The sequence below is a fragment of the Hemitrygon akajei genome, chromosome 6, assembly GCF_048418815.1.
Source record: "Hemitrygon akajei chromosome 6, sHemAka1.3, whole genome shotgun sequence".
In the NCBI taxonomy this organism is placed as follows: Eukaryota; Metazoa; Chordata; class Chondrichthyes; order Myliobatiformes; family Dasyatidae; genus Hemitrygon; species Hemitrygon akajei.
Window position 1 is genome coordinate 187,465,295 of NC_133129.1, and position 13,397 is coordinate 187,478,691.

Here is a 13,397-nt window from a genome sequence, read left to right on the forward strand (position 1 = left end):
TTCCTCATTTTTCTTAACAAAACTGCTCATGCTCTGTCAGATCGCATGGGGATCATGAGTGAGCAGCCCTTTTCAAGTCCAGCCACAAAGTTTCAGTTGGATTGAGGTCTGGACTCTCCAAGATTTGGCCGCTCCAAGATGTTAACTTTGTTGTTTTTAAGCCATTCTTGCGTGGCTTTGGCTTTATGCTTGGGATCATTGTCTTGCTGGAAAACAAATCTTCTCCCAAGTCACAGTTCTCTTGCAGATTGCATCAGGTTTTCCTCCAGGATTTCCCTGTATTTTTCTGCATTAATTTTACCCTCTAACAAACCTTCGAGGGCCTGCTACACACAACATGATGCAGCCACCACCATATCATGGTAAGGATAGTGTGTTTTTGATGATGTGCTGTGTTTGGCTTACACAAATATAGCATTTAGTCTGAATCAGAATCAGGTTTATTATTACCAGCATGTGACATGAAATTTGTTAACTTAATATCAGCAGTTCAATGCAATACATAATCTAGCAGAGAGAGAAAAAAATAAAATTAAAAATAATAATAAATAAACAAGTAAATCAATTACATAGATTGAAAAGATTTAAAACCTGTGCAAAAACAGAAATACTGTATATTAAAAAAAAGTGAGGTAGTGTCCAAAAATTCAATGTCCATTTAGGAATCAGATGGCAGAGGAGGAGAAGCTATTCCTGAATCGCTGAGTGTGTGCCTTCAGGCTTCTGTACCTCCTACCTGATGGTAACAGTGAGAAAAGGGAATGCCCTGGGTGCTGGAGGTCCTTAATAATGGACGCTGCCTTTCTAAGACAGCACTCCTTGAAGATATACTGGGTATTTTGTAGACCAGTTCCCAAGATGGAGCTGACTAGATTTACAACCTTCTGCAGCTTCTATCAGTCCCGTGCAGTAGCCCCCACCCCCCCCAGCTCCCATACCAGACAGTGATGCAACCTGTCAGAATGCCCTCCATGGTACAACTATAGAAGTTTTTGAGTGTATTTGATAACATGCCAAATCTCTTCAAACTCTAAGTATAGCCGCTGTCTTGCCTTCTTTATAACTACATCAATATGTTGGGATGAGGTTAGATCCTCAGAGATCTTGACACCCAGGAACTTGAAGCTGCTCACTCTTTCCAATTCTGATCCCACTATGAGGATTGGTATGTATTCCTTCATTTTACCCTTCCTGAAGTCTACAATCAGCTCTTTTGTCTTACTGACGTTGAATGCCAGGTTGTTACAGTGGTACCATTCCACTAGTTGGCATATCTCATTCCTGTATGCCTGCTCATCACCACTTGAGATTCCACCAACAATGGCTGTATCGTCAGCAAATTTATATAAGGTATTTATGATACGCCTAGCCACACAGTCATGAATGTATAGAGAGTAGAGCAGTGGGCTAAGCACACATCCCTGAGGTGTGCCAGTGTTGATTGTCAGCGAGTAGATGTTATCACCAATCTGCACAGATTGTAGTCTTCCAGTTAGGAAGTCAAGGATCCAATTGCAGAGGGAGGTACAGAGGCCCAGGTTCTGTAACTTCTCAATCAGGATTGTGGGAATGATGATATTAACTGCTGAGCTATAGTCGATGAACAGTATCCTGACGTAGGTATTTGTATTGTCCAGGTGGTCTAAAGCCGTGTGGAGAGCAATCGAGATTGCCACGTCCTTGCTGAGGCAAGAGTTCAGTCTAGTCATGACCAACCTCTCAAAACATTTCATCACTGTCGATGTGCTACCAGGCGATAGTCATTAAGGTAGCCCACATTATTCTTCTTGGGCACTGGTATAATTGTGGGCTTTTTGAAGCAAGTGGGAACTTCCAGCCATAGCAGTGAGAGGTTGAAAATGTCCTTGAATACTCCTGCTAATTGGTTGGCACAGGTTTTCAGAGCCTTAACAGGTACTCCATTGGGACCTTGCGTCTTGCGAGGGATCACTTTCTTTAAAGACAGCCTAACATCGGCCTCTGAGACAGAGATCATGGGTCATCAGGTGAAGCAGGGATCTTCACAGCTGTAGTTGTGTTCTCCCTTTCAAAACAGGCATAGAAGGCGTTGAGTCCATCTGGTAATGAAGCATCGCTGCCATTCATGCTGTTGGGTTTCGCTTTGTAGGAAGTAATGACTTGCAGATCCTGCCAGAGTTGTTGTGCATCCAATGTTGCCTCCAACCTCATTCAAAATTGTCTCTTCACCCTTGAAATAGCCCTCTGCAAATCATACCTGGTTTCTGGTACAGGCCTGGGTGGCCAATAAGTTCAGTTTTAGTTTCATCAGACCATAGAACCTTCTTCCAGCTAATTTCAGAATCTCCCACATGCCTTCTGACAAACTCTAGCCAAGATTTCACGTGAGTATTTTTCAACAGCGGCTTTCTCTTTGCCACTCTCCCATAAAGCTGCGACTGGTGAAGCACCCGGACAAGTTGTTGTATGGACAGTCTCTCCCATCTTAGCCTCTGAAGCTTGTAACTCCTCCAGAGTTGTCATAGGTCCCTTGGTGGCCTCCCTCACTAGTCCCCTTTTTGCATAGTCACTCAGTTTTTGAGGACGGCCTGCCCTAGGTAGATTTATAGCTCTGCCGTATTCTTTCCATTTCTTGATGATTGACTTAACTGTACGCCAAGGGATATTCAGTGACTGGAAAATGTTCTTGCATCCCTCTCCTGACTTCTGCTTTTCTGCGGAGTTGCTTGGAGAGTTTTTCTGTCTTCATGGTGTAGAAACATAGAAACATAGAAAATAGGTGCAGGAGTAGGCCATTTGGCCCTTTGAGCCTGCACTGCCATTCAGTATGATCATGGCTGATCATCCAACTCAGAACCCTGTACCTGCTTTCTCTCCATACCCCCTGATCCCTTTAGCCACAAGGGCCATATCTAACTTCCTCTGAAATATAGCCAATGAACCAGCCTCAACTGTTTCCTGTGGCAGAGAATTCCACAGATTCACCACTCTCTGTATGAAGAACTTTTTCCTCATCTCGGTCCTAAAAGGCTTCCTCTTTATCCTTAAACTGTGACCCCTCATTCTGGACTTCCCCAACATCGGAAACAATCTTCCTGCATCTAGCCTGTCCAATCCCTTTAGAATTTTATACGTTTCAATAAGATCCCCCCTCAATCTTCTAAATTCCAGTGAGTAGAAGCCTAGTCTTTCTTCATATGAAAGTCCTGCCATTCCAGGAATCAATCTGGTGAACCTTCTCTGTACTCCCTCTATGGCAAGAATGTTTTTCCTCAGATTAGGGGACCAAAACTGCACACAATATTCTAGGTGCGGTCTCACCAAGGCCTTGTACAACTGCAGTAGAACCTCCCTGCTCCTGTACTCAAATCCTTTTGCTATGAATACCAACAAACCATTTGCCTTTTTCACCGCCTGCTGTACCTACATGCCCACCTTCAATGACTGGTGTACAATGACATCCAGGTCTCGTTGCATCTCCCCTTTTCCTAATTGGCCACTGTTCAGATAATAAACTGTTTTCCTGTTCTTGCAACCAAAGTGGATAACCTCACATTTATCCACATTAAATTGCATCTGACATGAATTTGCCCACTCACTTAACCTATCCAAGTCACCCTGCATCCTCTTAGCATCCTCCTCACAGCTAACACTGCCACCCAGCTTTGTGTCATCAGCAAACTTGGAGATGCTGCATTTAATTCCCTCGTCTAAATCATTAATATACCGTATATTGTAAACAACTGGGGTCCCAGCACTGAGCCTTGTGGTACCCCACTAGTCACTGCCTGCCATTCTGAAAAGGTCCCATTTACTCCCACTCTTTGCTTCTTGTCTGCCAACTAATTCTCTATCCACATCAATACCATACCTCCAATACTGTGTGCTTTAAGTTTTCACACTAATCTCCTGTGTGGGACCTTGTCAAAAGCCTTTTGAAAATCTGAATATACCACATCCACTGGCTCTCCCCTATCTACTCTACTAGTTACATCTTTGAAAAATTCTATAAGATTCGTCAGACATGATTTTCCTTTCATAAATCCATGCTGACTTTGTCCGATGATTTCATCTCTTTCCAAATGTGCTGTTATCACATCTTTGATAACCGACTCTAGCATTTTCCCCACCACCGATGTCAGACTAACCTGTCTATAATTCCCCGGTTTCTCTCTCCCTCCTTTTTTAAAAAGTGGAGTTACATTAGCCATCCTCCAATCCTCAAGAACTAATCCAGAATCTAAGGAGTTTTGAAAAATTATCACTAATGCATCCACTCTTTCTTGGGCTACTTCCTTAAGTACTCTGGGATGCAGACCATCTGGCCCTGGGGATTTATCTGCCTTTAATCCCTTCAATTTACCTAACACCACTTCCCTACTAACATGTATTTCCTTCAGTTCCTCCATCTCACTAGACCCTCGGTCCCTTCCTATTTCCGGAAGATTATTTATGTCCTCCTTAGTGAAGACAGAACCAAAGTAGTTATTCAATTGGTCTGCCATGTCTTTGTTCCCTATGATCAATTCACCTGTTTCTGACTGTAAAGGACTTACATTTGTCTTGACCAATCTTTTTCTTTTTACGTATCTATAAAAGCTTTTACAGTCAGTTTTTATGTTCTCTGCCAGCTTTCTCTCATAACCTTTTTTCCCTTTCCTAATTAAGCCCTTTGTCCTCCTCTGCTGGTCTCTGAATTTCTCCCAGTCCTCAGGTGTGCCGCTCTTTTTTGCTAATTTATATGTTTCTTCTTCGGACTTGATACTATCCCTAATTTCCCTTGTCAGCCATGGGTGCACTACCTTCCCTGGTTTATTCTTTTGCCAAACTGGGATGAACAATTGTTGTAGTTCATCCATGCGATCTTTAAATGCTTGCCATTGCATATCCACCGTCAACCCTTTAAGTATAATTTGCCAGTCTATCTTAGCTAATTCACGTCTCATACCTTCAAAGTTACCCTTCTTTAAGTTCAGAACCTTTGTTTCTGAATTAACTATGTCACTCTCCATCTTAATGAAGAATTCCACCATATTATGATCACTCTTACCCAAGGGGCCTCGCACAACAAGATTGCTAACTAACCCTTCCTCATTGCTCAATATCCAATCTAGAATGGCCTGCTCTCTAGTTGGTTCCTCGACATGTTGGTTCAGAAAACCATCCCACATACATTCCAAGAAATCCTCTTCCTCAGCAGCCTTACCAATTTGGTTCACCCAATCTATATGTAGATTTAAGTCACCCATTATAACTACTGTTCCTTTATTGCATGCATTTCTAATTTCCTGTTTAATGCCATCCCCAACCTCACTACTACTGTTAGGTGGCCTGTACACAACTCCCACCAGCGTTTTCTGCCCCTTAGTGTTATGCAGCTCTACCCATATCGATTCCACATCCTCCAGGCTAATGTTCTTCCTTTCTATTGCGCTAATCTCCTCTCTAACCAGCAATGCTACCCCTTTCCTTTCCTGTCTATCCCTCCTGAATATTGAATATCCCTGGATGTTGAACTCCCATCCTTGGTCACCCTGGAGTCATGTCTCTGTGATCCCAACTATATCATATTCATTAATTACTATCTGCACATTCAATTCATCCACCTTGTTATGAATGCTCCTCGCAATGACACACAAAGCCTTCAGGCTTGTTTTTACAACACCCTTAGCCCTTATACAACTATGTTGAAAAGTGGCTCTTTTTGCCCTGGATTTGCCTGTCTGCCACTTTTACTTTTCACCTTACTACTTTTTGCTTCTACCCTCGTTTTACACCCCTCTGTCTCTCTGCACTTGTTCCCATCCCCCTGCCACATTAGTTTAAAGCCTCCTGAACAGCAGTAGCAAATGCTCCCCCTAGGACATTGGTTCCAATCCAGCCCATGTGCAGACCGTCCTGTTTGTACCGGTCCCACCTCCCCCAGAACTGGTTCCAATGCCCCAGAAATTTGAATCCCTCCCCCTTGCACCATTTTTCAAGCCATGTATTCATCTGAAATATCCTCTTATTTCTACTCTGACTAGCACGTGGCACTGGTAGTAATCCAGAGATTATTACCTTTGTGGTCCTACTTTTTAGTTTATCTCCTAACTCCCTAAATTCACCTTGTAGGACCTCATCCCGTTTTTTACCTATATCGTTGGTACCTATGTGCACCACGACCACTGGCTGTTCACCCTCCCATTCCAGAATGTCCTGCAGCCGCTCAGAGACATCCTTGACCCTTGCACCAGGGAGGCAACATACCATCCTGGAGTCTCGTTTGCGGCCGCAGAAATGCCTATCTATTCCCCTTACAATTGAATCCCCTATTACTATAGCTTTCCCACTCCTTTTCCTTCCCTCCTGTGCTGCAGAGCCACCCATGGTGCAATGAACTCGGCTGCTGCTGCCTTCCCCTGATGAGACATCTCCCCCAACAGTATCCAAAACAGTATATCTGTTTAGGAGGGAGATGACCCCAGGGGACTCCTGCACTACCTGCCTACTGCTACGCTGTCTAGTGGCCACCCCTTCCCTTTCTGCCTGTGTAGCCTTTACCTGCGGTGTAGCCAACTCACTGAACGTGCTATTCACGACCTTCTCAGCATCGCAGATGCTCCAGTATGAATCCAATCGCAGGTCCAGATGCTCAATGCGGTCTGCCAGAAGCTGCAGTTGGACACACTTCCTGCACACATAGTCGTCAGGGACACTTTCCTGATAACTTCCACAAAAACTCGATACGATGGGTTAAGCATGACCTATCACACACAAAATCATGTTGACAATCCTTATCAGTCCATTTCTATCCAAATATTCATGAAACTCTCTGGTTCCGCCAGCTATGTAAGTCTAGGGAAGACAATCGCTGGCCCTGTCAAATGTGTGAAATTGAGGTGCAAGCCCACCCCAAAGCCCCGTTTGTGTGGATGCTGCACGATTTGTTATCCTGATACAAATAAGTACCACAAAATAACAGACAATACACTGCATACAATTAAATGATTTAGCTTTATAATTCTTAATTCGACTAAAGGGTTAGTAAAGAAAAAGCAGAAAAAGAAAAGGGCCCATTTTAATGAAAGTCTCATGTGCACAAGTTGGAGCTCACAGTTTCCTCTTCACCGATCCTCCTTCGAGCTCCCTGGGCTTCGTCGAATCATGGCCCCACTCTGGTAGAGACCTATGACTTCTTCTCTGTGGCGTCTTCTTCCTTCGCCTCCCACTGAATAAAAGACCCAGCTCAGCCCGATATCAGGCACACAACATAAAATCACACTCCCTTCATTGGACAGCTCACATTCCAAAGCACCCGTTATCTCTAACCATAACCCAAACACTGCTTCCACATAAAGACCATTATGTTTGCAGTGAAATCTTTCCCAGGGCATTACATTCATATATCCAGTCCCTTAGAATACCTTCTAATAACTTGCCCACTATTGATGTCAGGCTCACCAGCCTACAATTGCCTGGTTTACTTTTAGAGCCTTTCTTAAACAGTGGAAAAACATTGGCTATCCTATAATCCTCAGGCACCTCACCTGTTTCAGGCATTATTTTTCCCCAACCATCCTGTCCCAGTGGACAACACAGAGCAATATAGGAATAGATAAGCTTTTCCCTCAAGTTAAAAAGGGGACCGCAGTTATGGACCTTCAGACAAGCTTATTCATTTTTTACAACTCTGTCAAGTTTCATGTCATTTGCAAGCTTATCAATCACTTCCTTCCTTCTCTCCCTTCACTTACAGGTCTGACAAACCATAATGGTCCAAGCACCAATTTCTGTGAAACTTAACCCTCCACTCCTGCCCTCTGCCTCCTATCAGGAATCCCTCAAACATTTTCAGCATTGTTTTCTCAGTCATATCTCAAGGGAAATGAACAAGGCTTCAATTCAAGAGCAGAACTGTTCATTGTGAAGCAGTTAACTTTGGGCACCACAACAAAATGCTGGAGGAACTCAGCAGGTCGGGCAACATCTGTGGAGGAGAATAAACAGTCGATGTTTCTGGTTGAGACTCTCCATCAGGACTGGAAAAGAAGGGGGAAGAACCTAGAATAAGGAGGTGGGAGAGAGGGGGAGTCCCCTCCATGGAAACTGTCTACACTGTTTGTTTCCTCAGTAGACCAGCCAGCCACCCACCCCAAACATTCTCTCCTCTGGCAAAAGATTCAAAAGCTTGAAAGCACATACAATCAGGCTTAAGGACAGCTTCTAAAGCTATCAGGTGATAGCTACGACCAGGTGATAGGTGGTTGGGGTTGAAGTGAGAAGATAGGCAAGGAGATGCTGCTCAGGGACGTATTGTGACAAAGTTCAGATTATCACAAATTTAATGACACTAAATTAAGTGGAAAAGGAAATTGCACAGAAGATATGGAGTGTCTGCAAAGAGATATAGATAAGTGAGTGGGCAAGGGTCTGGCAGATGGAGTACAATGTTGGTAAATTGAGGTCATCTACTTTGGAAGAAAAGAATGGAAGACCAGTTTATTATTTAAATAGTAAAAAAATGCAGTATGCTGTTGTGCAGAGGGACCTGGGAGTGCTTGTTAATGAATCGTAAAAGGTTGGCATGCAGGTGCATCAGGCTATCTAGAAGGCGAATGGAATGTTGGCTTTCATTGCTAGAAGAATTGAATTTAAGAGCGGGTAGATTATGCTGCAACTGTATAGGGTACTGGTGAGGCCACACCTCGAGTACTGCATGCAGTTCAGGTATCCTAACTTGAGGAAGGATATACTGGCTTTGGAAGCGGTGCAAAGGAGGTTCACCAGGTTGATTCCAGAGGTGAGGTGGCTGGACTCCGAGGAGAGATTGAGTTGCCTAGGACTGTATTTACTGGAATTCAGAAGAACGAGAGGAGATCTTATAGAAACATATAAAATTATGAAAGGGATAGTTAAGGTAGAGGCAGGGAAGTTTTTTCCACTAGTAGATGAGACTAGGACTACGGGACTTAGCCTCAAGATCCAGGAGAGTAAATTTAAGATGGAGATGGGGAGGAACTGCTTTTCCCAGAGTGGTGAATCTGTGGAATTCTCTGCCCAATGAAGCAGTGGAGGCTACCTCAGTAAATATATGTAAGACAAGGTTGGATAGATTTTTGCATAGTAGGGGAATTAAGGGTTATGGGGAAAAGGCAGGTAGGTGGAGATGAGTCCATGGCCAGAATCAGCCATGATCTTACTGAACGATGAAGCAGGCTCGACGAGCCAGATGGCCTACTCCTGCTCCTGTTTCTTGTGTTCTTACTTGTAGTGCACAAATTGGATTGCTCTACTTGCCTCAGAGTCAGTGAGATGTTCACTTTCATTTGGCCACACTGACTTCTGGCATCATGGTGGGATGATGGGGGGGGGGGGGGGGGAAGAACACTGAGTAAAGTTGGTCAAAGAAGAACGATAAACATAAGGTTCTGAGAGAAAGCGATTAATAGCATCAGATGGACATTGAGAGAAGTCACCTGACTGGATAGTCTACACCCAGGGGCAACTGCCTTCAAGAGAAACTTATCATTTAGGACTGAGCTGAACAGAAACTGTTTTATACGGATGTTACACCCTGGTTTATCACTGTGCTTTATTTTATGAATAGTTATGCTGTTGGGGATTTTATTTTCCGCAGATTTTTTTCAAAATGCACTATGTTCCTTTAATTACATTGTACAATCAGGTAATACATTTTTTTGCTGTTTAAAATAATAATTCTTATTGCATTAGCCAATAGGATTTGTCTTGTTAACATTCTGGTCAATAAGATGCCCCGGAACATTCTAGGAGGAATGAGGGAGGGATAGCCATTTTCAAGAGAGCGCGTGGGGTCAAAGCAGAAAGGAAGAAAAATGGAAACGGACAACGAACATCACAGAAGGACATGTGAAATGCTCATAGAACCCATTTGGAGGGACAGATACCGCTGTCAGAAAATCCTCATGCAAACTTTGGTTTCATGGAGAATGTACAGGTAACTTTTAGTTAGCTAGTTAGCACATGACTTTGGAGAAAGTTCAACACCACGTCCTTGGATGTTGCGTGGTTATTTATTTATGTTTCACTCAAACTGGGTGTTCAGGCAGAATTGTTTGATACCATGAGTAAACGTAGTGAAACAAAACCAGACTGACTACACAACAATGAGTTCCAATGATTATGTGCACATTATGTAATGAGCCCTTTTCTTTATTGTTTTTCAAAGAATATATTATTCTGTCAATATAATTTTAATCTAAGTTTATACTGGTGAATGGTAAATTTGCATGGGTATATCAGTGTACATGTGGTAGCCTCATATTCCCATTCAAACTTTTATGTGTTGTGTTTACCCAAATCATACTTACTGTAGATGTGTTCATTTCCTGGTAACAGCATTTTCATCGTTATTCCCCATGCATTGTAGAGTTATGTAGCTGTTAGGTTGAATTCACAGTAAAAGCTAACTCATTACGAGTCTACAGTGATAGGGTTACACACAGGCATGACTATCGACCTGTGGCTCTGACATCAATTGCTATGAAGTGCTTCGAACGATTGGTTATGGTACACATCAACCATAACCTACCGGTCAACCTTGACGCTTTGCAATTCGCCTACCGGAGCAACAGGTCAACGGCAGATGCCATCTCTCTGGCACTACATTCCTCCTTAGAACACCTGGAGAATAAAGACGCATATGTAAGGCTCCTTTTCATTGACTACAGCTCTGCCTTTAATACCATCATTCCAAATAAACTGATTCCTCAGCTCCGGAACCCGGGTATTAGCACTCAGATCTGCAGCTGGATCTTCAACTTCCTCACAGACAGGACCCAGGCTGTAAAAATAGGGGACAAGCTCTCCTCTACAATCACTCTGAGCACCGGTGCCCCACAAGGCTGTGTACTCAGCCCCCTGCTGTACTCACTGTACACCCATGATTGTGTAGCAGTTTCCATCGAACTCAATATATAAGTTTGCTGATGACGCCACAATTGTAGGCCGTATCTTGGGTAATGATGAGTCTGAGTACAGAGAGGAAATTAAGAACCTGGTGGCATGGTGCGGAGACAATAACCTATCCCTCAAAGTCAGCAAGATGAAGGAATTGGTTGGTGACTTCATAAGGAGAAGCGGACCGTACAACCCCATCTGCATCGATGGTGCGCAGGTGGAACAGGTCAAAAGCTTTAAGTTCCTCGGGGTGAATATCACAAATGACCTGACTTGGTCTAACCAAGCAGAGTCCACTGCCAAGAAGGCTCACCAGCGCCTTTACTTCCTGAGAAAGCTATAGAAATTTGGCCTGTCCCCTAAAACCCTCACTAATTTTTATAGATGCACCGTAGAAAGCATTCTTCTAGGGTGCATCACAACCTGGTATGGAAATTGTCCTGTCCACGACCGGAAAAAGCTGCAGAAGATCGTGAACATAGCCCAGCACAACACACAAACCAATCTTTCATCCTTGGACTCACTTTACATCGCATGCTGTCGGAGCAGTGCTGCCAGGATAATCAAGGACACGACCCAGCCAGCCAGTCAACACACTTTTTGTCCCTCTTCCCTCCAGGAGAAGGTTCAGGAGCTTGAAGATTCGTACAGCCAGATTCGGGAACAGCTTCTTTCCAACCGTGATAAGACTGCTGAACGGATCCTGACCCGGATCTGGGCCATACCTTCCAAATATCCGGATCTGACTTGCACTACCTTACTTTCCCTTTTCTATTTTCTAATTATGATTTATAATTTTAATTTTAATTATATTTACTTCAATTTGTACTTCAGGGAGCGCGAAGCACAGAATCAAATATCGCTGTGATGATTGTATGCTCTAGTATCAATTGTTTGGTGACAATAAAGTGTTGGGATTCTTCAGTTCCCAGGACTATGATGCTCGACTGAGTATATGGAAGAGTGAAATCTTTGGGCGTTCAGGGAATTGGAGGAAACCAATATTGGATGAGGACCAGTATAGGCCAGGGTCTTGAATGGCAAATTTCTACAGCTGTACCCTGGAGAGTATTCTAACTGGTTGCATCACCACTTGGTATGAAGGGACCGTGCACAGGATCAGAAAAAGCTGCAGAAGATTGTAAACTCAGCCAGCTCCCTCTGGAGCACTAGCCTGCCCATCATCAAGGACATCTTCAACAGATGATGCCTCAAAGAGGTGGCATCCAACACCAAGGACCCTCATCACCTAGGACATGCCCTCTTCTCAGTGTTACCATCACTACACGAGCCTAAAGACACATTGAACATTACAGGAACAGCTTCTTCCCCTCTGCCATCAGATTTCTGAATGTGCATTGAACCCAAGAACACCTACCTCACTTTTTTTTTCTTTCTTTTGCCCTATTTATTTAACTTATTTTAATGTATATTCACATTGTAAATAATGTATCTCACTGTACTGCTGCTGCAAAACAACAAATTTCACAACATACTTAATAGATAATAAGCCTGACTCTGGCAGAATGGATTTGAAGGTTCAGTGTGCATAAAGGGGAGATAAAATGAAAACGAACCAAGTGCAAAATTTAAATAAACAGTTGTTCAGGCAATTAATATTTATTCAGAGTGAAAATATAGAGAGAGCACACACCAACGAAATCTAGCTGAGTGCGGCTCAGCGGCAGTAAGTTTCAGAAAAGATTCCATTAAGTTGAAGAGAATTGTTAAATCAGAGAATTGCTGTAGAAAATGATCTGTACATATATATGAAATATTAGAATGAAACAACTACTTGAATGATTATTATTAAATTAAATGATTATTATAAAAGTGCTGTTCTTGCCCTGTATGGAAGTTTTCAGTTATCTTGTTTGGGATTTGATTGGAGCTCAAAAACACAGGAGCCTTTGTAAAATCACAATCCTCACTGAAGACTGCAACTGGTTACTGGTTGCACGATACATCAGGGGCATAGTACAATCATTGTTGGGTAAAAGATCACATCCCTCACCAGACATAAAGTGCACCTTCCCGATTCCCAGGCTGATCATGAGAATGATATCTACGTAAAATCCCTGATAAAGGAAGGAGCAGTCACTCTTCTCAACTGTGTCCATAGGAAATCTGTTCCTTATAACATTGTGCTTCATAACCAGCTCAGGTCTGCATCCTGGTGACCAGGAAGTACAGGATGAAGAAGAGGAGGACCAGACCAACAGACGTGTAGCACAGCAACTTCTTATTGTCCCGTCCTGATCTCACCATCGTGGAAAACCGCTTTACACTCCCCGTCAGAAGACCAGTGGCACTCAGGAAATCGGAGTCCTGAAGCAAACACAGAATTCATCAAGTCTAGATTGGAAAAATACTCTGTAGTTAGAGTTGTGTTGCACTCTGGACACAGCTTTCACATTTCCACCGTGAGGGAGAGAAGGGGAAAGAGAGGGGACAGAAGGGTGACCGGTGGGGAGGAGAGGGTAGGAGGAAAGGGAGAG

General features: G+C 43.3%; 1 protein-coding gene across 1 annotated transcript in view; it reads right to left on the reverse strand.

Annotated features, from left to right (window-relative positions):
- Positions 1 to 12,487: 12,487 nt before the first annotated feature.
- bet1l (Bet1 golgi vesicular membrane trafficking protein-like) overlaps positions 12,488 to 13,397 on the reverse strand; it is a 43,006-nt gene continuing 42,096 nt past the window's right edge. Inside the window, exon 4 of the mRNA XM_073049985.1 lies at positions 12,488 to 13,227. Within this exon, the coding sequence (XP_072906086.1) occupies positions 13,060 to 13,227 (168 nt within the window). The 3' untranslated portion in view covers positions 12,488 to 13,059. The remainder of the gene's footprint in view (positions 13,228 to 13,397) is intronic.